Source organism: Carettochelys insculpta, chromosome 1 (genome assembly GCF_033958435.1).
Source record: "Carettochelys insculpta isolate YL-2023 chromosome 1, ASM3395843v1, whole genome shotgun sequence".
Taxonomy (NCBI): Eukaryota; Metazoa; Chordata; order Testudines; family Carettochelyidae; genus Carettochelys; species Carettochelys insculpta.
Window position 1 is genome coordinate 317,028,007 of NC_134137.1, and position 27,408 is coordinate 317,055,414.

The window sequence follows — 27,408 nt, forward strand, 5'->3', positions numbered from 1 at the left end:
GTATCCTGCCAGACCATGGATGATTCCAGACCAGAGAGTGCCGGATTAGGGAGGTTCAACCTGTACTAAGAGATTTGTTTCTAGATGTTGATGCATGTTTTTGCTTTTCATTGCTTCAGTATTTGAAATGTCTGTATTTTCTATGTTTTTCGTACCCGCTTTTTCTCTAATGCCTCTATGTCTTAATTCAGGAAAGCATTTAAGCACATGCTTAACGTTATTACTGAAGACCCATTGTCCCAGTATGATTTAAGTATCCGCTTACACATTAAGCACATGCTTAAGTGCTATCTTAAGAGAGATGGACCATTAACAGGGATGTTATCACATACCAGGATCATAACAGCATGAACGTTTTTCATGTTTTCTTTTTTGTGGTGTCTCTAACAGTTCTGTGTATCTGCCACTTGTGCAGTAATTACACTGATGGTAACTGCATTCACAGTGCTTGTGCAGATCAGCCAGCAGAGTTTTAACTGTTTCTGAGTAAGATATTTTTGAATGGCAGTGCATTAAACACCCTACAATTACTTGCTCTTTCTCTTATGAAAGTATCCTTCTGATAAAGGATCAATTTGTAAAAACAATACCTTTGCTTTGTATATCAAGATTTCCTCTGTGACTCTTGTGCTATGTTTCCTGGCTTTACCAGGCTAAGTGCCCATTTTCTTTCTTTTCTTACCCATCTAGATCAAACAAAGTAGTTTATGAGAATAGACCTGTATTTTTCCCAGCTTCATTTCAGAATCAGAATGCGCTTTGTGTCCGTTTTATAGGCTGTGATGTATGAAGCAGAAAGAAGATTGATTTTCACAAGCTACCTTGTACCTGAAGTAATGAGAGTGGCAAATTATTTGTTCACTGAGCAAACATGACAGGAATGGCAGAGAGGGAATCTATATATATTCAAACACATAGGGGTCACACAGGTGTTACTTTTACAAAGTGACCTTAGCTACCAGAGAGATACTTTAAAATCTGCATTAGTTTACAGAAGAAAGGCTGAATAAAGCTGCACTGCTAATAAATAATGGAACATTCAACATAATGCAGAGCATAATTTCAGCTGCTGCATTGTTACTTCAGCCCTGGGGCCACTCCTACTGGTCAACTAGGGCTTTTCAGAAATAGCAAATAAAATACTGACTGTAAATGAAAAAAGTAAAAGAATTGTGGCATGTAATATGCTGTCACTGGACACTTGCATTTCTAGAGCACTAAATCAGTGTTTAGTGAAGAATCAGCTACCTTTCTTCTTTGAGTATAGTTAGGACATGTGACATCCTGAGGGCATGGAAATGGATCTTGTCAATATGCAGTGGCATCTCAAAGGCATGAAAAGTTTGCAGGTGTGTGAAACATAAACTAATTAGTGTTCAGGAGCACCATGGATGCCAATTTATGCAAATGGGAGAAATGGATAGGAACTATTTATTTCTGTTTAAGCTGTTAAAAGAAAAAAGAATAAAAGTTATTTTCTTACATTCTTGTGCTGCAGTAAGGATTGCATAAACTTGCACTTCACTTACAAGAGGAAATCCAGGACTGTTTAATACATGGATAGAAGACACTGGAACTCCCAGGCAATTCTCCTTTACTTGCAGTCGGAGATAGTTCTGTACTGGAAATCTGAAGAAGTGGATCCGCCCCACGAAATCTCATCACCTAGTAAATTATGTTCTTAGTCTTTGATGTGCAACGTGACTGCTTTTTTTCTGTTAGTATATAGGCTAACACGGAAACTTCTCTATCACTATTTCTATCCAAGTGTGTATGTTCTCAAGACAACTTCTTTGATGAGCTGTGCGGACCAACCTCAGAGATTTCCATAGACAATGCAGTGGTTTAGAGTTTCCCTGTGAAGCCCTGCCTGGATTTGCACCTGCAGAAAAAGACATGTGTTCAGATACTTTTGGCACAATTATTTAAGGTGGTCTAAGATTTGGGGCATAGTATGATGTGTTAGTGTGTGATTGGTGTACATATTAATGGCAATATTCATTCCAAGCCAAATGCAGCAAATTTGTACTAGTATTCATTAGATAATGATGTTAATGAAGGACTGGCACAGTGCATCTTCTACTCTCCCACTATCGGAGAGAGTTATGTTGTTGATGTTTCTTTTTTGATTCATTTGGGTGTGTGCTTGGAGTCTAGGAACAGCCCATGCTTTCCTTCCTTCATTCCTTCCCTCCTTCCTTCCTTCTGTGTACTGATGTGCTGAAAAATAAACTCAGAAGAGCCATTCTTACAGCAAGTTATCTGGGTTGACACATTGAGTCTGCATTGTTTCTAATAAACTATGTTGAAAATATTCCTGTCAGCAGCTTTCAATTAGAAACAGTCACTTTTTTGTTTTATATGAATTCTGAAATTTCATTACCTTTCAAATGAAGTTGATCTTGAAATTTCAAGTTTTTCTGTAAACTTGATATTCTGATTTTTTTTTCCTAGCTGATATAATACAACATCACTGGAGTCTAGCAAAAGAAAGAATCTCAGAAAAAGAATAGAGGAGGAAAGTGACTATGAGAAAAACTTTTCAGGTTAATAGTTTCAGTTTGTTTATGTAGCTCTGCATCTCCACTCTTAAAGCTTGCAAATAACATTTTTTCCAGACCTCATTTGTTCTATTGTTACAGCCCATTATGTTAGTATAACAGCCTTGTGACTGACAGAAGTATTGGTAATGGACTGATTTTTACTTCTGAGACCTAGTCAGCTGACTTGTTCAGAGTTGCAAAAAGATTAACAGCCCTCTTTCAAGGCTGAGATCAGTATGTTTGGGCTCTGTGGCTTCTTCATGTTGCACCTTTGGCTGTTTTGGAAAAAAAATGCAAATAAAATATATTAAGCAAAAATAATCATAATAGACCTAATACAGCCACATGATGATAATGATAAAAAGCTACATGCAAAGATGCCTAGGATTAGGTTCAAGATTTCTAAGTCTTTAATCAACTTCTCAGAACCTCATGATTGTTGGGGCCTACTAGAAGGTGGGTGGGCAAATTTGTGTGGGTGCCCTACAACAGCCTCTAATATCGGTGCAAGTAATTCATGTCTTCAGCTCCAAGTGGCATGCAAAAGCTCACAAGTTTCCCTTTTCCTCAGCCCATGCTGGTGATTTTCAGGCTCAAGAATCCTTCCAACAACTCATAAGTAAAAGAAAATCACCTGGAAATTTTTCTGAAAACTGTCCTTTTCATCCTTCTCAGGATGCCGAACCCACCACCTCAAATCTATGTTTGGTGCCCTGGTCTGTTGCCCTTGCAGTGTTTAAGTGGTTATTTGTTACTACTGTGAGCACCTGAACACTGCCAGTAGTATTCTGGATGTCCTCAAGAAATAGAGAGTTAGTGTTCCTAGAATAACCTGTGCCTCTCAGGCACACTCATGGAAAAAGCGTTGGTGTTGATCTTGTCTTAAAAGCCAAAGCACAGCTAGAGATTTGTCTCCCCTCCCTATGGAGATGGGTAGGTTTAAAAGTAGTCCAAACAAAAATGTCAGTCTACTTCCACAGCTCACGCAAAGTGAAGCCTATGGCCTTTGGAAGGCAAGGAAGAAAAGGTGGGATCTCTTTTCTGAGAGGGCTTGGACAACCAAGACACTCAGGCTGTCTCCCTGTCAGCAGCTCTTGCTCCAGGTTCAGGCATGTCCATAACCCCTGCAGTGTTATAGATCAGGCTGTGCAACAGAGCCATCAGGCCAAGAGCCCTCCTGCTCCCAGACTCAACCTTGCTTGAGCCCTGTCCTAGTTTTGTCCTTGCCCTGCAGTAGCCTCACTTCATCTTTGGTGCTGCCCCATTCCAGCCTTGCCGCCAAATCTCTCAGAACTCTTGGATTCTGATTATTTGGTTTTGACCTTTGGGGCATTTTTGGACTCCAGCTTTGGTGTCATTTGTCTTGTCTTTGGACTTTGCCACACTTTCACCTTTGGCTTGCACCAGGACTTTGCGTATTTTTCCAATTCTGGTTAGTCTAGGGACTCTGATCTTAGTTTGATCCCAGCCAGTCCCTGAATCCCAATTCCTGCACCAGCCTTGACCTAGGCCAGAGGCAGCCTTGTCCTAGGCCCTGGACTGGATCCAGCTCACCAGCTGGATCTGGCTCACCAAGCCTTTTAATCCAGCCTGTGACTTGCCTCTGCAGCAGGGAGCAGCTCAGTGAAGTTGTCTGTTCCCTGTAGCTCTCTTCTCTGCAGAGCAGGGAGAGCTTCATGTGCTGCTCCTGCCCCCAGCAAAATCTCTCAGCTCCTATTGGCCAGAAACTGGCCAATGGGAGCTCAGATTTTGCTGGGGGGAGGGGCAGTGCAGCAGTGCAGCACAATTCCTCATCTCCCATTGGCCAGTTTCCAGCCAATAAGAACCAAGGGATTCTGGTGGCTGTGGGTGAAGTGAGTGAAGCCCTTCCCCTGTGACAGTGCAGAGAACCACATGGAACACCCGGGGGCGGGGCTGAGGCTGCTGGCGGGCAGGGAATTTTTCCTGAGAGTGCTGCTGGCCAGGAACTGCCTTGGTAAGTACCTCCCGAACAGAGCCTGCCTCTGGCACCACACCTCAACTCCTTACCAGATCCTGCACCCCCTCCAACACCCAGGCCTGCCGATGGAGTGGGGGAAGTGATGGACAAGGGAGAGCAAGTGCACTAGGGCCTGACATTTTGAATGGTCCTGGAGCTCCCAATCACCACTGCTTTGAGCTCCAGGCATCTTTGAAATGCCATGGAAGTGCCACTCCACAGGGCTCTGAGGGTGGAGGGGGAGGTGGCCCAATGCCATGCTCTGCGTGGTGTGCAGGGCTGGCTGCCCTCAACCCCAGCCCTTCTCCCCTAGGCTCCACCCTGACTGGGGCATGGAGTGGGCCCCCCTCCACACCCTGTCCCTGGGCCCATGGTGGCTGTTGGCCCTGCTGCCTACACTTCTTCCCCAGGCCAGAATCCTCTCGGGCACCCATGCCCCCTTCTGGACTATGCACCACAATACCCTGCCCCAGGTCTCAACTCACTCCTTCACCTTCTTCAACCAAACTCCTCAGACCCTACACCCTGTCTTGTGCCCCAGGCCCCTGTCCTAGCTCCATTCTTCTCCCAACCTCCATCACGGACCCTGCACTCCATAAGAAAGTGTAGGCTTTGACCACTTATCAAAATCTTGGAGCATCCCCCCCATCAAAAGTTGTTGCCCACCTCTGACCTAGGCCCTACCCTAAACCTAGTGGTGACCTGTGCTCTAACCACAAGGCATGGTTCCCAGAGGCAGTTCTGACACTCAAAATCTGAATTCTAGCCTATTTCCTCCAGAGTAATGCCCCAACCCAAATAGGAACCCTCTCTTTTAAGGGTCCATTGCTACCAAGCTTCATGGGTGAACTGGCTTCAGGCTCACTGTGCCCAAGAAATCTCTATTTAACCTCTTCTTTACAGGGGGTCAGGGTCTGCCCTACCTCTGTTTCTCCTTTGTTTTGTTTGGGTGTCATCCATTCTCCCTGTAGTACTATGATATATGTGTAACTGCCTATAGGTGGGCTCAAATCTGGGACCTTGAGAACCTAGGGCAGGCACCTCTACAGCTTGAGCTAAAGGCCATCTTGTTTTCAGCTTAGGCTGTAGAGGACACTTACACTTTCTCTGTGAAGTAGTCTAGGTGCCACTGCATGGGACAGTTAATTGCATATAGGTGCATGGGTTACATATGACCTGGGTTCTTAGGGTATAGCTATTTGCTTGGCCATCGTTGACTTGAAATCTAATATTGCCTCCCACTTACACTGGGCATAATTGTCCCCCCGCCCCATTTTTGTTGCTGAGCACATAGCTTTTTGTAACTACCTCGGGGTAGTCTTTGGATTAAGAAGTTTGGTATAAATTGACTCTAAGGATTTTGTCCCTTGCCCACAAGTCTCTGAGCTAGCAATCCTGACTTTGTAGAGATATTTGTACTGATATTTCAGCTGACCCATGTGGCTGTGCATAGTAAGGGCTTGACTCTCATTAGAAGACAGCTAAGAGATAAAAAGGTATGAGTTATGGTTTACATGCTCTTCTCAACTGAATATAACTTCTTAAAAACAAGCAACACTTTCCCCTGCAGGTACTTAGATTGTGATCCCTCACTGTGTCCAAAGACTTGAGAAGAATTAGGCTGGGGTGGATTTAACACCCCTGGGCAAGTGTTGGACATGGTTCCCTTACCAAGAAGTTCCCTAAAATGTTACAACCATTGGATTGTACTGCTTTAAACAGCACTGGCATGTTACTTGGTTAATGCTGGTTACTTAGTCTGTGAGCTTTCTGAAGTTCTAATGTCCTCAGGACTGATAAAAGACACCATTAGCATGAGAAGGGTGTTGCCAGATAGTTAATGTGCCGAAGCGGAACACTCTTAAGGTGTCAAAGCTGAAAAGGAACAGCCCTTTTTGGAGATTGGTAGGTCAATGGGACTGCTGATTACTAGGTCATCTCGGTCCTCCCTATAAGGTTGGCAGCAGGGAAGGTATGTATCTTTTTTTATCTGCTCCCTCTGTTACTTGCCCCAAAGGGGCAGCTGTTTACAGGCAGACTGGTTGTTCCGCTTCTCTTTGCCTCTCTCAGGTGCGATTTTCTCAAGTCCTAGCTCTGGTCTGCAGCCTGTCTCAGAGAGGAAGTGGAAAGGATCTTGCAACATCAGAAAATGCTGAGGGGAGGGGCTGTTGGGTAGCACTTTGCTTAATGGTGCAAATCCCCTTAGAGTGTGGCTGGGTGTTCATGGGAAATAGACTTCATTTTAATGGAATTTTGATTGGCACAAACATCACAACAGGTGCAGTGAAGGACTAGGACTGAAAGAATGAACTTCTACCCTGTTCACATGTATAGTTATAGTACAACTTTGTGAACATATATCTCTGTTTAAATTCTTTTAATTCTTTTTTTTTTTTTTTAGAATGACAGTAAGTTTCTCTTCGGTTCTGGACACTTCAGAAACCTGTAGCTCTTGGCAAACAAAAAAGCTGCATTTTGAAAGAACTGGAATGTTAGTGCAAATGAGAGCAAATTGATGTCATGTGATTCTCTGGCATGTAATTCATAGCGTACTGTGATTGCTAATAAGATTATTAATCATTTAGACCTTCAGGTGCACAAGCTATTAGAACAATACTGGATATTGCACTCCTGTAGCTTGGCATTACCTCCTGTAACTATTCAAGGAACAGGAAACCCTGGTGTAACATGCTGACATAGTAAATGTGTTACTTCTGTCAAAGAGCAGTTAATTCTTTCTTCCAAATTCAGGTGTTGAAGGGCTTTGGTACACATTAGTTTGATTAGATTAAAATCCTCTCATTGGTCTGTTAATTTGAATCACATGTTTTTTACAGGTGGTTCAGTTGGAAAGCTTACCTGTGGTTAGTAAGATCATACCTGTCTTTCCACAGGAGATTTAAATTTTGTAGTGTGCCATCTGCAACACTCATATGCTGAAGCCTGGTGTGGGGACAGAGGTCTGGAGACAGAAGAAATTGGGTTTGCTCTTAATCAGAAGGAGATCTGGAATTTAATAGTGTGAAGCTTAATGACACCGTGGACAGTTTTTGTCATAGGACTTGTGGTCACCAGGGTGCTGCTGTGCGTGAACGCAGCAGGAGAGAAAGAGAACAGAGTTGTTGTTTTTTTTAAACACTGGCTTTTTATGAATGCATTTAGGGAAAACTGTTGAAATTGCACAACTGTTCGGCAGCAGTACAGATTGTTCTGCTCTGAAGCAAACGGCAGCCTCGCTCCAGGTATTGTCAAATAGTAGTAATTTGGTTGAAATGGTCAAGTTTTCAGCTGTTTCAGTGTAAATGGTATGGAATAGGCATCGTTGTCCTCTTGACCTATCAGCAGAAGCATCACCATCTGCAGTACTGTTTCTTAGCCGGCTCTCTAGGGGTTTTCCACTGAGAGCGAAAAGTGAGAGCAGTTTTCATTACAATACATCTCACCACACTCTGTAGGTTTCTAATTCTCTAGCCCTAGCTTCACAGCTATTGTGTTGAGTTTTTGGTACTTAGCAACTTGCTGTGCATGGAGTTGCACTGATAGAATCAATGCTCAACCTTGCATTTCACCATCAGATCCCACTGCTGTAAAGTAGTGCTGTCAAGTCAACAATACAATATCGGTATCTCATGTTGAAATTACTTTGTGACTTTCTGCAACTTTCTTTGATGCTGTATATTCTGCTTTTTCTTGTCCACTGGGATAGACCAGGAGTAATAATAGTGAATCCTCTGTGTTTGGCTCAGCCCTTCAGCTGCTGCCTCCCATGTCTCAAGCACCATGGGGCTTTCTCATGTGTTAGGAGTGCTGCATTTGCTGGTATGCTGATCGGATCTACCATTGTCAGTTGTATGCAGGTCTTCAAAGAGTTGCAGGTGGCCTTAAAGCCATTCACAAAACGTCATTGCAGTAGAATCAGAGGGCCAAATGAGCTTTGGTTGATCTGTGATGCAGCAGGCAAGGCAAGATCTAGCAAGACTTGCTGCACCCTAGGGTGAATTCATACCTGGGAGCGTTAGACAGGTTTCCGTTGATGCCTTCCCTTGGGAGCTTCTCTGCTGAGGGGCACAGCTTAAGGCACCATAGATGTCCCTTCTGGTACAGGATCCAGATATTCTTTGCGTCCTAAAGATAGTTCTTCATTATGAAGAAGGGAAAGTGCTGACGTGGTAGGGAGGAGAAGATGGATGCTCTCCATGTCAAGCTTTTTCTATGGCTCAACAGGATTTTAGTCAGGGTTGTCAATCGTGCACCAAATTCAGTTTACAATGGTAAAAAGAAAAAAGAAAACCATTTAATTTAAGCACTTATTTTGATGTATTTTTTTCTTAATTTTCAGGATGAATAAGAGATACTTGCAGAAAGCAACAAAAGGAAAACTGCTAATAATAATATTTGTCGTAACACTGTGGGGGAAATTAGCCTCTGGAGCAAATCACCACAAAGGTAAGCAATTCTGCTCTATTTTAATATATTGTTGAACACGTGGCCTCCATCAAAACACTCAGAATGTCCAGCATATCAGCTCTGTGTCACTTTTCTATGCTGATTTCCTTCTCAAGGCAGCTAGTCCACAAATCAGTCTTCAAAGAAGTTTTCAGTGAGTAGGAATATTTTGATTTCTTGAGGATTACTGTCATGTGGATTTAAGTGTTCTAATTCAGTTCTTGTGAATGTCTGATGTTAACAACTACTCAGTCATTTTGTCAGCTGAGATGAAAAATTGAATAAATGCCGAAAGAAGCTTCCCTCATTAAACAGACACATCAAGCAGAACATGTAAGTGCTGTACATGAGTTCTTGAAATGAACCTCATAAAGAAACAATCTTTAGTAACATGTATGCTGCTGTAGCATGCAAACGATCTGTTAAGGGGAACTTTCTGGAGAGTGTGCAGTGAATATGATTGTCTATTCCTTCAATCCAAAAAAAAAAAGTGCAGGAGACCCTATTTTCCAGTTTCCCTCTGTTCTTCTACATGCTGGTATTTGAACACTGGTATTGAAACAGCATTTCTAGTAACTTTGGCTATATCAGGTCTCCCTGGTAGTGCCAGCCTCTACTGTAAATGTACATGAGGCTTGAGAATTCCAAGCAGCTTATAATTGATCGGGGACTGAACTCAAGGAACAACTTTCCTTGACTTAAGAATTAATATGAGACAGCTTCCTGTTTCTTCAATAATCAAATTCAACTTCAGAAGCCAACCACAGCCTTCGCAGTACACTGTGGTTTTGGAACAAAAAGCAGGCAAGTAGCACTTTAAAGACTAGCAAAATAGTTTATTAGGTGAGCTTTCGTGGGACAGACCCACTTTTTCAGACCATAGCCAGACCAGAACATACTCAATATTTAAGACACAGAGAACCAAAAATGGTAAGCAAGGAGGACAAATCAGAAAAAGATAATCAAGGTGAGCAAATCAGAGAGTGGAGGGGTGGGGGGGAAGGTCAAGTATTAGATTGAGCCAAGTATGCAGACGAGCCCCTATAGTGACTCAGAAAGTTCCCATCACGATTTAAACCATGGGTTAATGTGCCGAATTTGAATATAAAAGCCAGCTCGTCCGCTTCTCTTTCCAAAATGGTGCGATAATTCCTCTTCAGTAAAACACATACCTTTAGGTCATTGACAGAATGCTGGTTTGTGGATCTGGAGTGTTTTGATGTCTGTTTTGTGCCCGTTGACCCTTTGTCTAAGGGAGTTAGAAGTCTGTCCAATATACAAAGCATCTGGGCATTGTTGGCACATGGTGGCATATATGATGTTAGTAGAGGAGCATGAGAAAGTGCCCGTGATTCTGTGAGTAACCTGGTTAGGTCCAGTGATGGTATTTCCAGAGAAGATATGTGGACAAAGCTGGCAGCGGGCTTTGTTGCAGGGAAAGGTTCCAGGACTGGTGTTCCTGGGGTATAGACTGTGGCTGTTAGTGAGGATCCTCATGAGGTTGGGAGGTTGTCTGTAGGAGAGAACAGGCATGTCACCTAGGGCCTTCTGGAGTGTAGCATCCTGATTAAGAATAGGTTGGAGGTCATTAATAATTTGTTGCAGTGGTGTGAGTTGGGGGCTGTAGGTGGTGACCAGTGGTGTTCTGTTCTTGGCTTTTTTGGGCCGATCTTGGAGTAGCTGGTCTCTGGGTATTCGTCTGGCCCTGTCAATTTATTTTTTTACTTCTCCTGGTGGGTAATTCAGGTTTATGAATATTTGGTAAAGTTCTTGTAGTTTTTGGTCTCTGTCAGTTGGATCAGAGCAAATGCGATTGTACCTAAGAGCTTGACTGTAAACAATGGATCTAGTCACGTGTGCAGGGTGGAAACTAGAAGGGTGTAGATAAGTATAGTGATCAGTAGGTTTTCGGTACAGTGTGGTACTGATCAGGCCATCCTTGATTAGTACTGTAGTGTCCAGGAAATGTATCTCTTGCATGTTGTAATCGAGGCATAAGTTGATGGTGGGGTGTAGATTTGTTAAAGTCTCTGTGGAATTTTTCTAGAGCCTCTGTACAATGGGTCCAAATCATAAAGATGTCATCAATGTATCTTAAGTAGAGGAGTGGTAATAGGGGACGAGAGCTGAGGAATCGTTGTTCCAGATCAGCCATAAATATATTAGCATATTGTGGGGCCATGCAGGTGCCCATAGCAGTTCCACTAATCTGGAGGTATAAATTGTCCCCAAAACGGAAATGATTGTGTGTGAGAACAAAGTTACAGAGGTCAGACACCAGATTGGCTGTGGTGGCATCAGGGATGGTGTTCCTGATTGCTTGTAATCCGTCTTTATGTGGAATATTAGTGGTTTTGGAGTTCACCTCTCCCCTTTGGGTGTCTGCACACTGGCAATTTGTCTTCTGATTCTGGTTCAGCATAAATTAGGAAGGCATAAGTATACTGGATGTTGGACATTCGGGCCACTGAGAATTACAGAGTTAAATAGTAGGGAGTGACATAATAAAGAAAATCATTACATCTCTGTATTAAAGTTTAATTTACAATGATTTTTGTGTGAAGACGATTCTATGAGAAATAATTTCTTATATCTAGCAGTCAAGTTTATTTTTGCATTGTGGAGATATTTTCATTCAGATACATAATTGACTGAACATTGTAGGATGTAAAGGCATTTCTTACCCTATCACTTTCGTTTTAAACTTAGTTGTGGCCGAAAGAGATTCTGACATGGTTCAGCAAAGGACTGAAGCGGTAGTCATGCTATGTTTAGAACTTTATATGCTTGAGTTAGTCCTGATTCAGCCAAAATCGAGTTTTAACTGTGCTGAAATGTGGTTGTTACTACAGCTGAAAGATCTTTGTATTAAGGATCTGTCATACTTATCAACCTTTTTTTTTTTTAATATGAATAACTTTTTTCAAAGACTGCACTGGAAATTACTGCTATGTACATAAGAGGAATTGCTGGCCCACTAAGTTCAACTTTTCAGATATATTCCTACAAATGAGATCATAACAGGGCTATTTCTTTTCTTGGCCACACTTGGTATTCTGAGTCCCAGACTTAGAGCAGAGAGAATTTGAAAAAAATTGATTCTGATGTTTTTAGTTTACTAACACAATGGGAAGGGGAAAGCCAGTTTATTCTGTGTTCATGTAGTTTAACAAGTGCTATATTTTTTCACAACCGTAATGTTACAGGCCTTTAGCAAATAATCTGAGTTTGTGGGAAAAATAAAAAGAAGAAACGTAACTTGAGGTATTTAGCACAAGACCTATGAGGATAGGCTGAGGGATTTGGGCTTGTTTAGTTTACAGAAGAGAAGACTTAGAGGTGATTTAATAGCAGCCTTCAGCTTCCTGAAGGAGAGCTCTATAAAGAAGGATGAGAAACTGTTCTCAGTGGTGTCAGATGGCAGAACAAGGAGTAATGGTATGAAGTTGAAGAGGGAAAGGTGTAGGTTAGATATTAGGAAAACCTACTTCACCAGGCGGGTGGTGAAGCATTGGAATGCGTTGCCTAGAGAGGTGGTGGATTCTCCATCCCGTGAGGTTTTTAAGTCGTGGCTGGATAAGGTCCTGGCTGGGATGACTTAGTAGGGGTTGATCCTGCTTGAAGCAGGGGGCTGGACTAGATGACCTCCTGAGGTCCCTTCCAGCCCTATGATTCTGTGATTCTGCATAACAAACCATATGCTGTGCATGAACATTTTTTGACCGTGGATTTAGTAGGAGTAGAACAGCTGCATTGCTTCTACATGGAGAGATTTCAAAGGTACAAATAAGAATCAGGTGCTCAGGTCCCATTGATTTTCAGTAGAAATTGTTTCATAACTTAAGGACATAAGAACGGCCTTACTGGGTCAGACCAAAGGTCCATCTAGCCCAGTACCCTGTCTTCCAACAGTGGCCAATGCCAGGTACTCCAGAGGGAGTCAACAGAACAGGTAATCAGCAAGTGATCCTACTCCTGTCATCGATTTCCAGCTTCTGACAAAGAAAAGCAAGGGACAGCATTCCTACCCATCCTGGCTAATAGCAATGCCTGGACTTCTGTTTGAGCCTTTGAAAATTACCCTTTAGGTTTATACTCAGAAGGATCTAAGGCCTAACTAAGGAGGACTTGATACCATTCACCTTAGAATATGATTTCTAAATATGGACTAATACAATGGTTTCTTCAGTAATTATTGCCTATTGCATCATTAATCTTCATTTATGGAAGTTCCTAATAATATATTGACATGACAGTCTTTAATTACTTTGAAAGAGCCTCTGCAGTCTATTAGATCAATAATGTACATTTTCAAAAAAACTGTTGCATTTCTATTGCTTTAGTCATATTAATGTCCAGTTCTTAAACCTACTTATTTTCTTGAATGCTGCTGGAAAATGACATTAATCCACACAGGATTGTTTAAAAATGTTTTGCTGTAAACACTGAGTGCAGTAGAGTTGTGAACAGCTGAAGAAGTGGGTTTTACCCATGAAAGCTCCTGACCTAATACATATGTTAGTCTCTAATGTGCTACAGGTCTGCTTTTTATCTGAGAACTCAACAGTTATTAGCCTTGTTGCACCTAAGAATTTAAAGGGTAAGACTGACACAAGAAACTCCAGTTCATTACCAAGATGAGCATCTTAGGCCCAGCTGACAGCCATGTCTCTTCAATCTGCAGCAGCAAAGGTTAGAACCCTGAACTTCAAACTTTTACTGTTCAAGACAGGATCAATGATGTTCTGTGATCGACACTCTGTCAAGATGCCCAGCATGACCTGCATTATTGAAGTCTCTCTTGAAGAGACGGTTGTAGCAGTTTTGCCTCAGCTAGTTTTCACTCCAAATACCTTCTCCACCTTGTGTGTACATGTCAAGTGAGTGAATCGAGGGATGAGAGCAATGTTGACATCAACTATGGTATCGTAGAACACTAGTCTGGAAGGAACCCTAGAGGTCATCAAGTCCAGTCCCCTGCCCTCATGGCAGGTCCAAGCACCATAGACTATCCCTGATAGAAGTCTATCTAATTTGCTCTTAAATATCTCCAGTTATGGAGATTCCACAACCTCCTTTGGCAAAGTATTCCAATGTTTAACCACTCTGCCAGTTAGGAAGTTTTTCCTAACATCCAGCCTAAACCTTTCTTGCTGCAGTTTAAGACCATTGCTCATTGTCCTATCATCAGAGGCCAAAGAGAACAATTTTTCTCCCTCCTTGTAACCCTCTTTGAGGTACTTGAAAACTGCTATCATGTCCCCCCAACCCTTCTCTTTTCTAAATTAAGCAAGCCCAGTTCTTTCAGTCTTCCCTCATAGCTCATGTTCTCTAGACTTTTAATCATACTTGTTGCTCTTCTCTGGACCTTCTCCAATTTCTCCACGTCTTTCTTGAAATGTGGTGCCCAGAACTGGACACAGTATTCCAACTGAGGTTTAATAAGCGCTGAGTAGAGCAGAATGACTTTGTTTGTCTTGTTCTCAGCACTCCTGTTAATGCTTCCAAAAATCACGTTTGCTTTTTTTTTGCAACAGCATCACACTGTTGACACATATTTAGCTTGTGGTCTACTATGACCCCTAAATACCTTTCTGCAGTACTCCTTCCTAGACCATCACTTCCCATTCTGTATATCTGATGCTTATTGTTCTTTCCTAAGTAGAGTACTTTGCATTTGTCCTTATTAAACATCATCCTGTTTACCTCAGACTAATTTCTCCAGTTTGTCCAAATCATTTTGAATTCTGACCGTATCCTGCAAAGCAGGTGCCACCCCTCCCAGCTTGGTATCATCTGCAAACTTAATAAGCATACTCTCTATGCCAATATCTAAATAGTTGATGAAGATGTTGAATAAAACCAGTCCCAAAACAGACCCCTGCAGAACCCAACTTGATATGCCCTTCTGGCATGACTGTGAACCATTAATAACTATTCTCTGAGAATGGTTGGCCAGCCAGTTATGCACCCACCTTATAGTAGCCCCATCTAAGTTGTATTTGCCAAGTTTTATTGATAAGAAATAATCATGCAAGACTGTATCCAATGCCTTATTAAAGTCTAGGAATACCACATCCACTGCTTCTCCCTTATTCACAAGACTTGATTGCTTTCTCTGATAAGTTAACAAATTGGTCTGGCATGATTTGTTCCTCAGAAATCCATGCTGGATGTTACCTATTACCTTATTTTCTTCCAGGTGTTTTCAGATGAATTCCTTCATTACTTGCTCAATTATCTTTCTCTGCACAGAAGTTAAACTGACTGGCCTGTAGTTTCCTGGGCTGTTGTTTTTTCCCTTTTCATAGAAGAACACTATATTTGCCCTTTTCCAGTCTTCTGGCATCTCTTCCAACTTCCAAGGCTTTTCAAAGATGATAGCAAAGGTTCCAATACCTCCTCTATCAGCTCTTTGAGTACTCTACAATGCATTTAATCAGGCCCTGGTGACTTACAGACATCTAATTTTTCTAAGTAATTTTTAATTTGTTCTTTTTTATTTTATCCTCTAAACATACCCCCTTCCCACCAGCATTCACCAGGTTAGGCATTTCTGCATCGGCCTTCTTGGTGAAGACTGAAACAAAGAAGTCATTAAGCACCTCTGCCATTTCCGTGTTTCCTGATACTGTTTCTCCCTCCTCACTAAGCAGAGGACCTACCCTGTCCTTGGTCTTCCTCTTGCTTCTAACATATTTATAGAGTGTCTTCTTGTTACCCTTTATGTGTCTAGCCAGTGTGAGCTGGTTTTGTGCCATTGCCTTTCTAATCTTCCCCCAGCATAAACATATTGTTGCTTATATTCATCCTTTGTAATTTCTCCTAATTTACACTTTTTATATAATTCCTTTTTGATCTGGAGATCATACAAGATCTCCTGGCTAAGTAAGGAAGATATTTTACCATAGTTTCCATCCTTCCTACACATCAGTATAGCTTGCTTTTTTTAATAATGGCCCTTTGAAAAACTGCCAACTCTCTTTTAGTAGTTTTTCTGCTTAGTCTTGCATACCATGGGACCTTACCTACCAGCTCTCTGAGTTTACCAAAATCTGCCTTCCTGAAATCCATTGTGTCTATTTTGCTGTTTTCCCTTTCACCATTTCATAGAATCACAAACTCTATGATTTTATGGTCACTTTCTCCCAAGCTGCCTTCCACTTTAAATTCCCAACCAGGTCCTCCCTATTTGATAAAATCAAATCTAGAAATGCTTCTCCCCTAATAGCTTTTTCCATCTTCTGAAATAAATATTTGTCATCAGTGCAGTCCAGAAATTTTCTGGATAGTCTGTGCCTCACTGTGTTAGTTTTCCAACATATATCTGGACAGTTGAAGTCCCCCATCACCACCAAATCCTGTGCTTTGGATGATTTTGTTAGTTGCTTAGAAAAAGCCTCATCCACCTGGGTAGGTGGTCTGTAGTAGACCATTAACATGACATCACCCTGGTTTTTTACCCCTTTTAACCTAACCCAGACACTTTCGACATGTCTGTCTCCTGCATCCGTCTCCACCTCAGTTGAGGTGTGCACATTTTTAATATATCAGGCAACACCTCCTCCCTGTTGACCTGGCCTATTCTTCCTGAGTAAGCTGTGTCCTTCCATGCCAATATTCCAACTGTGGGTATTATCCCACCAAGTCTCTGTGATACTAATTATTTCATAGTTGTATTTATTTATTAGCATTTCAAGTTCTTCCTGCTTAATACCCATACCTCTTGCATTTGTGTATAGGCATCTAAGATATTGGTTTGTTTTTGCCTCCCAGTTCTGTCTAGTCCCTTTTTTTTCCCACTGCTATTATATCTCATGAACCCTCCCATTTCCAACCCAACTCCCAAGCCTCCAGGTTTTTTACTTATCTGTGGGCTTTGGTCACCTGTCCCTGTCAAACCTAGTTTAAATCCCTCCTCACTAGGTTAGCCACTCTTTCTCCAAATATGGCCTTCCCATTCTTCAAAAGGTGAATTCCATCCCTGCTTAGCAGTCCTTCTTGGGATAGCATCCCATGATCAAGGAAGACAAAGCGCACCTGGAGACACCTCCTCGCAGCCAGGCATTCACCTTCATGTGGTGCATAATTTCATCTGGAGAGATCTTGACTCTGGAGACTTTTATGCTTAGACTTATCCACCCTGTTATTCAGCATATTTGTAAGTCTCTATGGGTGATCATGAGTTTTAGTGCCTGCAGTAGGAAAGCAATAGTGAGCTCTGTGTATCCTTCTCACCAAATGCTCCAGCACCAGACCCCAGTTTGCGAGTACTGGAGTATTTCTTGAATGCAGGGAGATGTCTGAACTTAAACAAGGAGAGCAACCTGCCCTCTGATTATCAAGATATTAATACAGTCTTAGGCGCTTTCTGAAATCTTTGCTGTTCCGAAGAATTCACAACAAGAGCCAGTAATGTTTTCTGCCATTTTTGTCTGTCCACAAAGTTCCACCCCTTTCTGTAGGATGGGGACCTGACCATGTTGATGCACGTTTGTAATCTGCAGGCACAAGGAACTCCCGGAGCACATGCACTGACTAGCTGTATTATTCTGGATCCATTTGAAGGCCCTGGGTGATCCTCAGTGCCTTCAGTGGGCTAAGCCTGGGCCTTCTCAGGGATTGCCTTTCTCCCTTTCAAAAAACCTGCATTTGTTAGGTATACTGGAGTTCATAATATGAAGGGCAACCCGTTCAGCAGCAGAGAGCTTTCTTCAGGGTGGGTCAATGATCGTGAAATATTCATCAAGCAGAGTGGCTCCCAACCTGGGGTCCACAGACCCCTGGGTGTCCAAGAGGATATTTCAGGCAGTCCGGGAAAAAATAAAAGATAAAAATTATCACAGAAAATATGTTTTAAATGAATTGCAAAGGTACAATAAATTAATATGTTAAAATTAAATATCTTCCAAGAATGTTATTAATTGCTGTCCAAAAATATATTTTGTGGTTTCATTTTTCATTTAAGAAAGTGTATGTAGTGTCTAGAATTGGCTTGGATGAGGGTCCCCGAATGGTTGTGGGGGGCAATTGGGGGTCTGCACTAGTGAAAAGGTTGGGAACTGCTGATCTACAAGATGAGAATACTCACTGATCATACTGCTTTCAGAGGAAAAAGTAAACTATGTCTTGCCATAGTCACCCCATAATATTAGCCCTAAAGAATGACTTCAACTACTTCCGTGAATATAACTAAATAAAATCCATGTAGAGTTTTTGCAGCATAATATAAAGACAGGGAAGAGAAGGTTCATTAAAAAACACTTGAGAAATACATATTACTATGCACATCACTGGCCCTTTGGTCTGTATTAAGACTATAATTCAGCCCTAGGAGAAAGGAGAATGCCTAGTAACCTTATGGTGTTCATAATGCAATGCAAAGCTCCCTTTTCAACTAAGCTTTCTCTCACTAAGTTTGTACTCTTCCTCTTTGACACACATGCATGTGCACGCACACACACAACCTTCTTAAGGGGAGGAAAGATCCTGCATGCTGGGCTGAACCAGGAATATTATTGCTTTTTAAATACTTAGGAAACACTCATACCTACGTACGTATAACAACTTAGATATGCAGGGGGTCTGTGAATCAGTAGGCAGAATTAGATGCCATTTGTCCTGCAAGAACTTCACATGGGAACACAAGTAAATAATAGAATATCAGTCTTAAAAGGACACTGGCAAGGTTACTAGCTTAAAAACTGATCTACCTGGAGAGTAGCTTTAACAGAAAGATTTTTATCTAGAGAAGTCTGTAAAGGTATTTTATTTACAAACTGGTACTGATCCTCCTCCTGCTCAGCTCCTGCAGAACAAACAAATGTGCAAATATATAGCACTCACTGATAGAAATGGCTGACAGACATCAGTTCAGCATCAGTGCGGGCCTGCTATCTCTATCAGAAGGAACATGCACTGATGTGCTGAACATCAAATCACATCCTATTTTTAAGGTTTCAAGCACGAGGAATGATCAGCTTGGCAAAGTATATTGACATGCCCTTGAAGGTACTCCCTTTTTAGATAAGACCATTGCTGAAGTACAACCATTTCTAAGTCTAAAATCGAAACAGAATCGCTAAAACTAGAATTTCTTCTTTTTTTTTCTTTTTGCCATATCTTTCACATTACTCAAGCTTTTTGGTGTGTTAAATATAAAAACCCCTAAGTAATTTCACTGAGGAAATAAAACATAATTTTGAGATCTGTGTGTAATCTAATGAACTTCCAAATACAAAAGGCCCAACTTTCTATTTCTATTTTGCATTTTTGTAAAACATGAACAGTTATCCAAAATCATCACTAATAATACAGGTCTGTGCTCGTCAGAAGAAATATTTTACTGAATCAAAAAATACTAGAAAGTGAAATGATTGAGTCTCTTTGGGCTTACTAGATGCATCTGAAGTGTCCACTGAGTGAGAGGCTATTTTATTTGATATAAGTAAATGACATTCCTCAGCTGAGGCCCATACATTGAGTAGAATAGAATACATTTTTAATTTTTTTTTAAAAAGTGAATATGACAGGTTTAATCACAGAAATCCTGTTGGGGTTGTCCCTTGGTGTGCTGATCATACCATTGACACCTGCCTTCCCTCTCTATGGGGCTCCCCAGCATCCTGTCTTGCTGGACCAGAAGATCCTGTCCCCCAAGATAAGGCCCAAGGTTGGGGTTGCCACCCTCTGCAAAGCAACACAGACACTCAACCAGTTCAGTTCTGGGAGGGCTCAGCAACCAGGAAGCTAACTTCCAGAAGGGACCAAAACCCCAAACAATTCTGTCTTATCCTATCTAAAAATTTTACACAGAGAAAGCTCATAATAACATCCACCCACTTCATCAATGAAAAAGAGAGATTCACAGTGGTTGGTTCTCCTCAGGTAACAGTTATTTACACTGAGCTTAATAAGAACACTTTTGTTTATTATCAAGTATACAGAGTAGGATTTAAGTGGTTGCAAGTAAAAACGGTCAGATCAAAGTAAGTTACTAAGTCAAAATAAACAAAAACCAGCAGTTAATCCACTAGGAAATTTGTTACATGCAATTTCTTATCCTAAACAGTCATTCTAAAATTTCTTTCCTCAGTTGGGCCTTATTCTTGTCCCTGTGCAGGCTTAGACGTTTTCAGCAGACAACTTAAATGGTAAATGATGAGAGGATCTCCTGGCAACTGTGTTCCCCCATGCCTTATATCCCTTTTGCCCAAGGTGGAAATTGTGCTCAATTCAAACTTTTGTCACCTTGAGAGGAAAGCACCAGATCCAAAATAGTTTTCAACATCAGATGGCTGGCCACATGTCTTTCTAGCACCAACCACAGGCTTATAGGACAAACAAGGTTATTCACAAGTTGTTGACTTGATCACTGAACGATTCACATTCTGGGGCATCAGTGATGGTCTTCATTAGCATATTCAGATAATAAACTAATCTACACTTCATATTTCTAACTTCACATAACTCCACTTCCCCATCCTTCTTCAGGGGCTGCTTTCATAAGACCATTCTTCTGTGGGAGGTCCAATCTCTCCTTCTGGAGGGATCCATAGAGGAAGTTTCTCTCTTCCATAGACAGAGAAGCACTTATTTCCAAAGCAAAAGGCAGTCTCAGGCTTCCTGTAGTTCTAAAGGTTATACAAATATCTGAAGGAAATAAAGTTCTACATGGTTACCGTAACTTCCCTTATTCCTTCCCAGGAACATGGTGACTGACAAGCTGCCTTTAAAGAATGTTTTTTTCCACATAGCTGTCTGTCCAGATCTCTGGAAGTTCCTTAGATTATAGTGAATGAAAACCAGTATGAGTTCATAGTATTTCCTTTCAGACTCTAAGCAGTCCCCTGTGGTTTTTTGCAAAGATCCTGGCACCTGAAGCTGTATATCTGAGGAGACTGGGAATCCATGTCTTCCCCTCCCTGAGAACTGGCTGGTCAGAGTCCAGCCTGAGGCTGCGACTACACTACAAGATAAAATTGAGTTTAATTCAGTTAGCTCAATTTTAGCACGTGAATATCTTCACTGTAAAGACCATTAGCTCGCTTGTGGGTGCGCTAATCTCAAGATTACAAAATCGCAGTTACCTGCATCAAGCTTGACTTCAGAAGTTTAACTAAATGCAAGTGTGGAAGCTCCATGTCTTAAAAGCGAATTGATTAGCCTCCAGAGGCGTCCCGTATGTAACCCAAATTCCCCTCAGTGCTCCGCTCTGGCCGCTGTTCTCCAGTAACAGGAAGATTCTGAATTTCCAAGCAGGAGCAGCAAGCCTTTAGCTATGGGCTCATGTTAGTATGATAGCCTGAGAAATGGCTTCTTTCTTTCTCTCTATGCTGTTAGTGTTGTGAGTGCATCTACCCATTCAAATAGCCATTGCAGGGAGTTTGCAGTTCTGTCTGGACACTTGCTATTCTTTTCTGTGCTGCCTGATGCCAGCCCCTGCCACACCATACTACATGTCAGGAAGGTTGTGCCGGAGGTCGTGTTTGCATAACACATTGAGACATTTTTTTCTCAGCATTTTACATTTGTGTATGAACCCACTTCCCTCCCTCCCAGACGCCACACAGTCTGCGTCTTTCCCGCACTCAGCCACATCATGTGGGTAGCCCTCAACCCAACCCAGTAATAGGATGTGTCTGCCGTTCGGTGCTGACAATGCTGCCAGTCACACAGGAAAGAAAATCTGGACTTTGCTGCCACCATGGGGAAGTCTCCCCCAGTGGTTAAGATACTGGGGGCTTTGCTACTGCCGTGGGGAAGTCTCCCCCGCTGGCTAAAGGGCTTGCTGCTGCCACCGGGGAAGCAACAACTCAACTGGTCATCCACTGACTCCCCCACCTTGGCCCATAGCTGGGCTTGCTGCTGCTGCTGGGGAAAAGTCTCCCCAGGCTGCTAAGGGCTTGCTGCCACCAGAGGGGTCCACTTCAACCAGTTTTCCAGTGACACCCCCCCTTCCCTGCTTGGCTAAGGGGCTTGCTGCTACCAGAGGAGGACCATTTCAATCGGTCATCCAGTGACGCCTCCCCACACATTGGCCCATACCTGGGCTTGCTGCCACTGAGGGAAAACCAAAAATTCTTTTTTTTCCTGCACTTTTCTATGTTCTTTCTTCTAAATTAAAAAAAAACAGTCTGGGACCCCGCATTAAGGCTCTTCCCGACACCAGGGTAGTGCAGGCGTGTCCAACCCGCGGCCCATGGGCTGCATACAGCCCTGGACAGCTAGTAATGCGGCCCCACAAGATCGTAAACTTTTAACATTATTATATGGTTTATATACATTAACTATATTATATATTTTATATGCAGCCCAAGACAATTCCTCTTCACTCAGCGCGGCCCAGGCAAGCCAAAAGGTTGGACACACATGGTGTAGTGTATACAGAAACCAAAAATTCTTTATTCCTACATTCTTCTCTATGTCAGGAACATTGTGGGCCCCTGCATTATTTTCAGGGATCACATTTCTCTAATGATGGGAGGTGGGATACTCAGTGGATGGCCAGTTGAGAATACAGTCTCTGCACCCGTGTTGGCAACATAATGTAGGGGGAAGCCAAAAATTCTTTCTTCCTATCCTGCATTCCTCTCAAATTAAAAAACATTCCGGGCCCTTGCATTATTTTCAGGGATAACATTTCTGTAATGATGGGATGTGAAACACTCAGTGGATGGGCAGTTGAGAACATAGTCATTGCACGGAAGCTTTATAGTGGGCTGGAAAGCCAAATACCCTTTCCCTGAACAACATAATGAATGGGGAAACCAAAAATTCTATCTTCATACATTCCTCTCAAATTAAAAAGCATTCCGTGCCCCTGCATTATTTTCAGGGATCACATGCATGCGATCATTAGTGTACGTCCCATGTTGGCAATGTAATGTGTGGGGAGACCAAAAATTCTTCTAATTTTGAGTGTCTTTTGCATTATTTCCAGGGATCGACATATCTTCAGGGATCGGGAGGGGAATGATGAAAATGCAATGGGGGAAAATTAAGTCAAAACCAGCGAGCATACCCAGAATACTATGGGGATGAGGGAACTGTGGAATAGCTTCCCACAATGCACTACTGCAGCAGTCGATGGTAGCCAATATGTATGTGGCAGTATTGACTCGACTTTGTGGGGAGCCCGGTGTGAAGTGAGGATGGTCAAAATTGAAATGATAAATTCCAGAATTAGAAAAATGATATAAATAAATACGAATTTATCCAATAGTGTAGACATAGCAAATGTCTCAACTGCTGTCCAGCTTCATAATCATTCAGTTCACCTCCAATGCCCTGGAGCTATTATTTCATTTGAACCAAAATAAGTTTTAGAACTTATGTAAACCACAGAATTTTTCAGAGCACTCCTGGATGCTACAAATGCCAGAGCATTCTGCCCTTGTCAAGATTCTAGTGCTCCAAGACCTGGTCTTAGATCTAAAGTACATCTTGTTACCCCATTGGACACTTGCCTTTGAGTTCTGGGGACATGCCAGAATTGACCTGCTTAGTACAGCTTGCCAAACTAAAGCTCAGAAGGCCTCAGGGATGGATAGCACTGGTATACATCCCCTGTCAATGTTATCTGGACAGAGTGGTTTGCATTCCAAAGGTAATATTTTCCTCTGAGGACTGGAGGACTGACTCTCAGAACTTTTGTCCCTTTTTTTCCCTGCAGTCAGCGTTCACTTAGGTCACAAATGTCTTGTCCTGGGGTTGCAGGGCACACATCAGAACACTGCAAACTCTAGGGTTATGGCCCTCACAGGATCTGAGGGCTGATATACACATCAGGGAGTTATACAATCTCGGTCTAGCCTGCTCGGTTTTCTCTGCATGCATTCTGGGTAAATAATCCTCCAGACCTTCTCCATCTAGGTCTTTCTGCTAGCACTTTGTGAGGCCACAGGGGAACCCAGTCTCTGCTTGTATCATGGATTCCAGCTCAAAGATCCTTGTAGAAAGTTGCTATGCATCTTTGCAATCCGACTTCTTGCCTCTTCTCTGGGGTAATTCCTACATTGATTTACCTTCTTCTCATGGGACTAATGCTCAGCCAGCGTCTGCCCTAGGGCAAGCCTTTAGACTCAGTCCCCAAAATAACAAAGGAAAACTAAAGTACAAAGACACTACAGAAGCTAAAGTAATAGAAATAAAGAGCAGCACCAGCTTTTCTGTCCTACTGCTCTGTCTCTCGGGATCTCTGCTGCGCTCCTGCTGCGGAGATGGTGTTTGGCTTCTGTGCTTTGCTCAGAGGGACACAACATTGTGGGCATTCCATCTGCCTCCCTGCACTGAGGCCTCAGAAGTGAGTTTTGCTCTTTTTAATGATTGTTTTCTGAGATTGCCATGCCTTAGAGGTGCAGCCGTTGGGACTGCCTGGGCCCAAAGCTGGTCCGTAGCTCCTCCTTGCTTGGTGCAGGATTTGTGTTCCTGTCACAAATGGATTATAAATTGCTGTTTGCCATGAAACAACTTGTGAGTAATGCACAGGGTCTTTTATTTGCTTTTGTGGACAATGGGCTAAAAGTCTGCAGACTCTGAAGAAGGCACGATATAATTTATCAGCAGTAGTTTGGGGACTGTGAATTTATTTTTGAGCACTCCAACTTTTTTAATGATACATCCCTTTACAGTTAAAGAATTTTAAAGCAGACACGAGACAATGTGGCTCGGTTTTGCCTAGTCCTGGGGGAAGAGCTGAAGACAACTTTAACTGTACCTTGAGGAGAAGACAGATACACTCGTAAGCCTTTGCTTCCAACAGGAGAACGTGACTACATGTGGTGGCACAGAAACCCCATTGGATTCGGGAGGGGCAAGGCCATGGTTCTGCCTGACCTTACAGCCCTGCCCTAGGCAGTGGAGCTGAGTTGTCCTGGGGAAAGTGTAATATCCTACCTTGTTACAAGGTGTACTATGGCTATAGCTGTAGGCACTGCCCCAATGCTCTCCTTGCATTGTGCCAATCTCAGACACAATGGACTAACTATGCTAACATACAGCAGCTACTTTGTGCTGCCCCGGTGATGCAAAGCTTCAAAGTTAATGTGGCTTAATTGATGGCTTACACCAGGTTTATGGGTGACTTGCATCACCAGAGCAGCATAAAGTGATGGAAGTATGCAAGCGAATCTGGTAGAATGCCTCTATGAGCGGCCACTGATGGGCTGTGGCTTAAAGAGGGTAGCCTTTTGTTGGTACAGCAGCCTTTTTTTACTCTTTGGCCAGATATAGACCTATACAGGTGTAACTGTGTCACTCGGGAGAGTGAAAAATGCACTGCCCTGAGTGACAAAGTTACACCAGCCTAACCTCCTCTCCCCCCGTGTCAACCCAAGAGCCCCTTCCATCAGCACTGCTTTGCAGCAAGGCATGTATCCTATGCCAAGAGTAGAAATCTCCCATCAGGGTAGGAATGTCTTCCCTTAAGTACTACAGCAGCGCTGTGGCATTGGTGCAGCTATACCAATGCAGTTATTTTAAGTATAGTCCCACCCTTAAGAAGTCTGTGGCTGTGAGTCATCCAGGGCTGTGTGTTAAGTTCTCTACTGTATGAACATTTCTGCTTCAACACACACGTCAGTGTTTAAAAACAGCTGAATTGCTCTGTTAAAGGGTGTTGTGCCTCAGAGGTGCAGCAGGTGGGACTGCCTGGGCTCAAAACTGTTCCTACGCAGCTGTCAAATACCTGCAACACTGGGTTGTACAGACCAGGTCATCTGACTCAGGCTCAGGCTGTGGGGCCTAAAAGAACAGTACACACATTTGAGAGGGGACTGGAGTCTTGGCTCTGAAAATCTGTGATGGGGAAAAGGGTCTTAGGGCACTGGCCCTTGGTGTGGGAACTGGTGGTGCAGGGGTTGCTGTGGCACATTCGGGCTCCCGGGCTCATGACTGGGGTCCTAGTTACTACCCTGCCTCCCAGGGGCTCTGTTGCCAGCCACACATGCTGATGTCCCAGTTTGAGCCCCATGTGTTGAGCCCTCTGCTACCAGCCTCAAGCTGGGAACCCAGGTGCTGGCCTTGTCTGCTGGGCTTTGCTCCTGGCCTTAGCTGGGGGCTGGGGTGGGGCATACCACTGGCTCAGGCTGCAGCTTGAGTCCAAATGTCTACATTACTATTTTTATCACCACAGTCCTGGTTCTGTGAGTCTTAGCCTGCATTTCTACTACAAGATAAAGTGGATTTTATTAAAATTGATTTAACACTGGGTTTTATCCATTTGATTTTGAGCATCTTCACCTTCCCGTATGCTCCACACAAAATCAACTTACTGCTGCCACACACAAGTCGCTTAAATTGAGTGCTGCTGCCATGTGTTGTGGGAACCTGTCCCACAGTTCCCTGATCTGTGTTGCAGTCTGGCCTCATAAGTAGATGTGGGTATATGACGCCATCTTCCCACATTTCATTCCCTTCTTTCCACTGCCACGTTAAGTATGTTTAAGCAGATGTGGGTGCTACACTGAAATTCAAATGAATCGTCAGTAATGGGCCAGGGTGGCTAACAGACAGTACACTTTTGACAGCCACAAAAATCCTGACTGCCCATGGAGGCCTTTTGTGGAACTTGAGTCTGGATTTAGGCCACCTGCAAAATAAGACCCTTACGTCAAAGGACACATGGTTGTTACACTGAAACTCGAATGAATCATCAACGGTACACTGTTGACAGCCACAAACATTGTGACCATCCACGGAGGAGGCCCTTTCAGGACATTGAATCTGGATTTAGGCCTCCTACCAAAAAGACCCTTATGCCTAAGTAGACATGGTTGCTACACTGAAATTTGAGTGATTCATGAGGCTAAGCATCACAGGTAGCCATGTTAGTCTGTATCTTTGAGAACAACAAGAAGTCCCGTGGTACCTTATAAACTAACAGATATTTTGGAGTATAAGCTTTTCATCTTTGCCCATGAAAGCTTATGCTCCAAAATATATGTTAGTCTATAAGTTGCCACAGGGCTTCTTGTTGTTCTCATCAGGCTAAAAGACCCAAGACTACAGCCAGGTTTCCGCCTGAAAAAGAAGACTCTTAGGACAAGAATATTCCCTGCTGTAAGCCTTACTTTGACAACTGTGGTAATTGTATAGCTAAATCATTGCCTTCATTGAGACATGTATGGCTCGGGGCAGCTGCAAGACCCCTGGCCACAGCTAGCCCCCCAAAATCATGACTGCCAAGGGAGACGTCCCCCAGGCAGCTACAAAACCCCCAGCCACAGCCAGTGCCCAAAAATTGGGACCGCCAAGGAGGATGTTCCCCCCCGGTAGCTAAAAGAGTCCTGCTACAGCCAGACTCTGAAAATCATGCCTGCCGAGGGAGACGTTCCCTGGGAGGCTATAAGACCTCTGGCTACAGCCGGCTCCTGAAAATCGTAACCATGGAGGGAGACGTCCCCCGTGTGGCTAAAAGAGCCCCAGCTACAGCCAGCCCGA

The 27,408-nt window shown here is 42.9% G+C and overlaps 1 protein-coding gene across 4 annotated transcripts in view; it reads left to right on the forward strand.

Moving 5' to 3' along the window:
- TAFA2 (TAFA chemokine like family member 2) overlaps window positions 1-27,408 on the forward strand; it is a 356,648-nt gene that overhangs the window by 235,338 nt on the left and 93,902 nt on the right. For all 4 annotated transcript variants that reach the window (XR_012643931.1, XR_012643932.1, XR_012643933.1 and 1 more), the window contains one exon: window positions 8,861-8,967. Coding sequence is in view for 1 of the 4 variants with exons in the window: in XM_074984063.1 (XP_074840164.1) it covers window positions 8,861-8,967 (107 nt within the window). In the remaining 3 variants the exon portion in view is untranslated. The remainder of the gene's footprint in view (window positions 1-8,860; window positions 8,968-27,408) is intronic.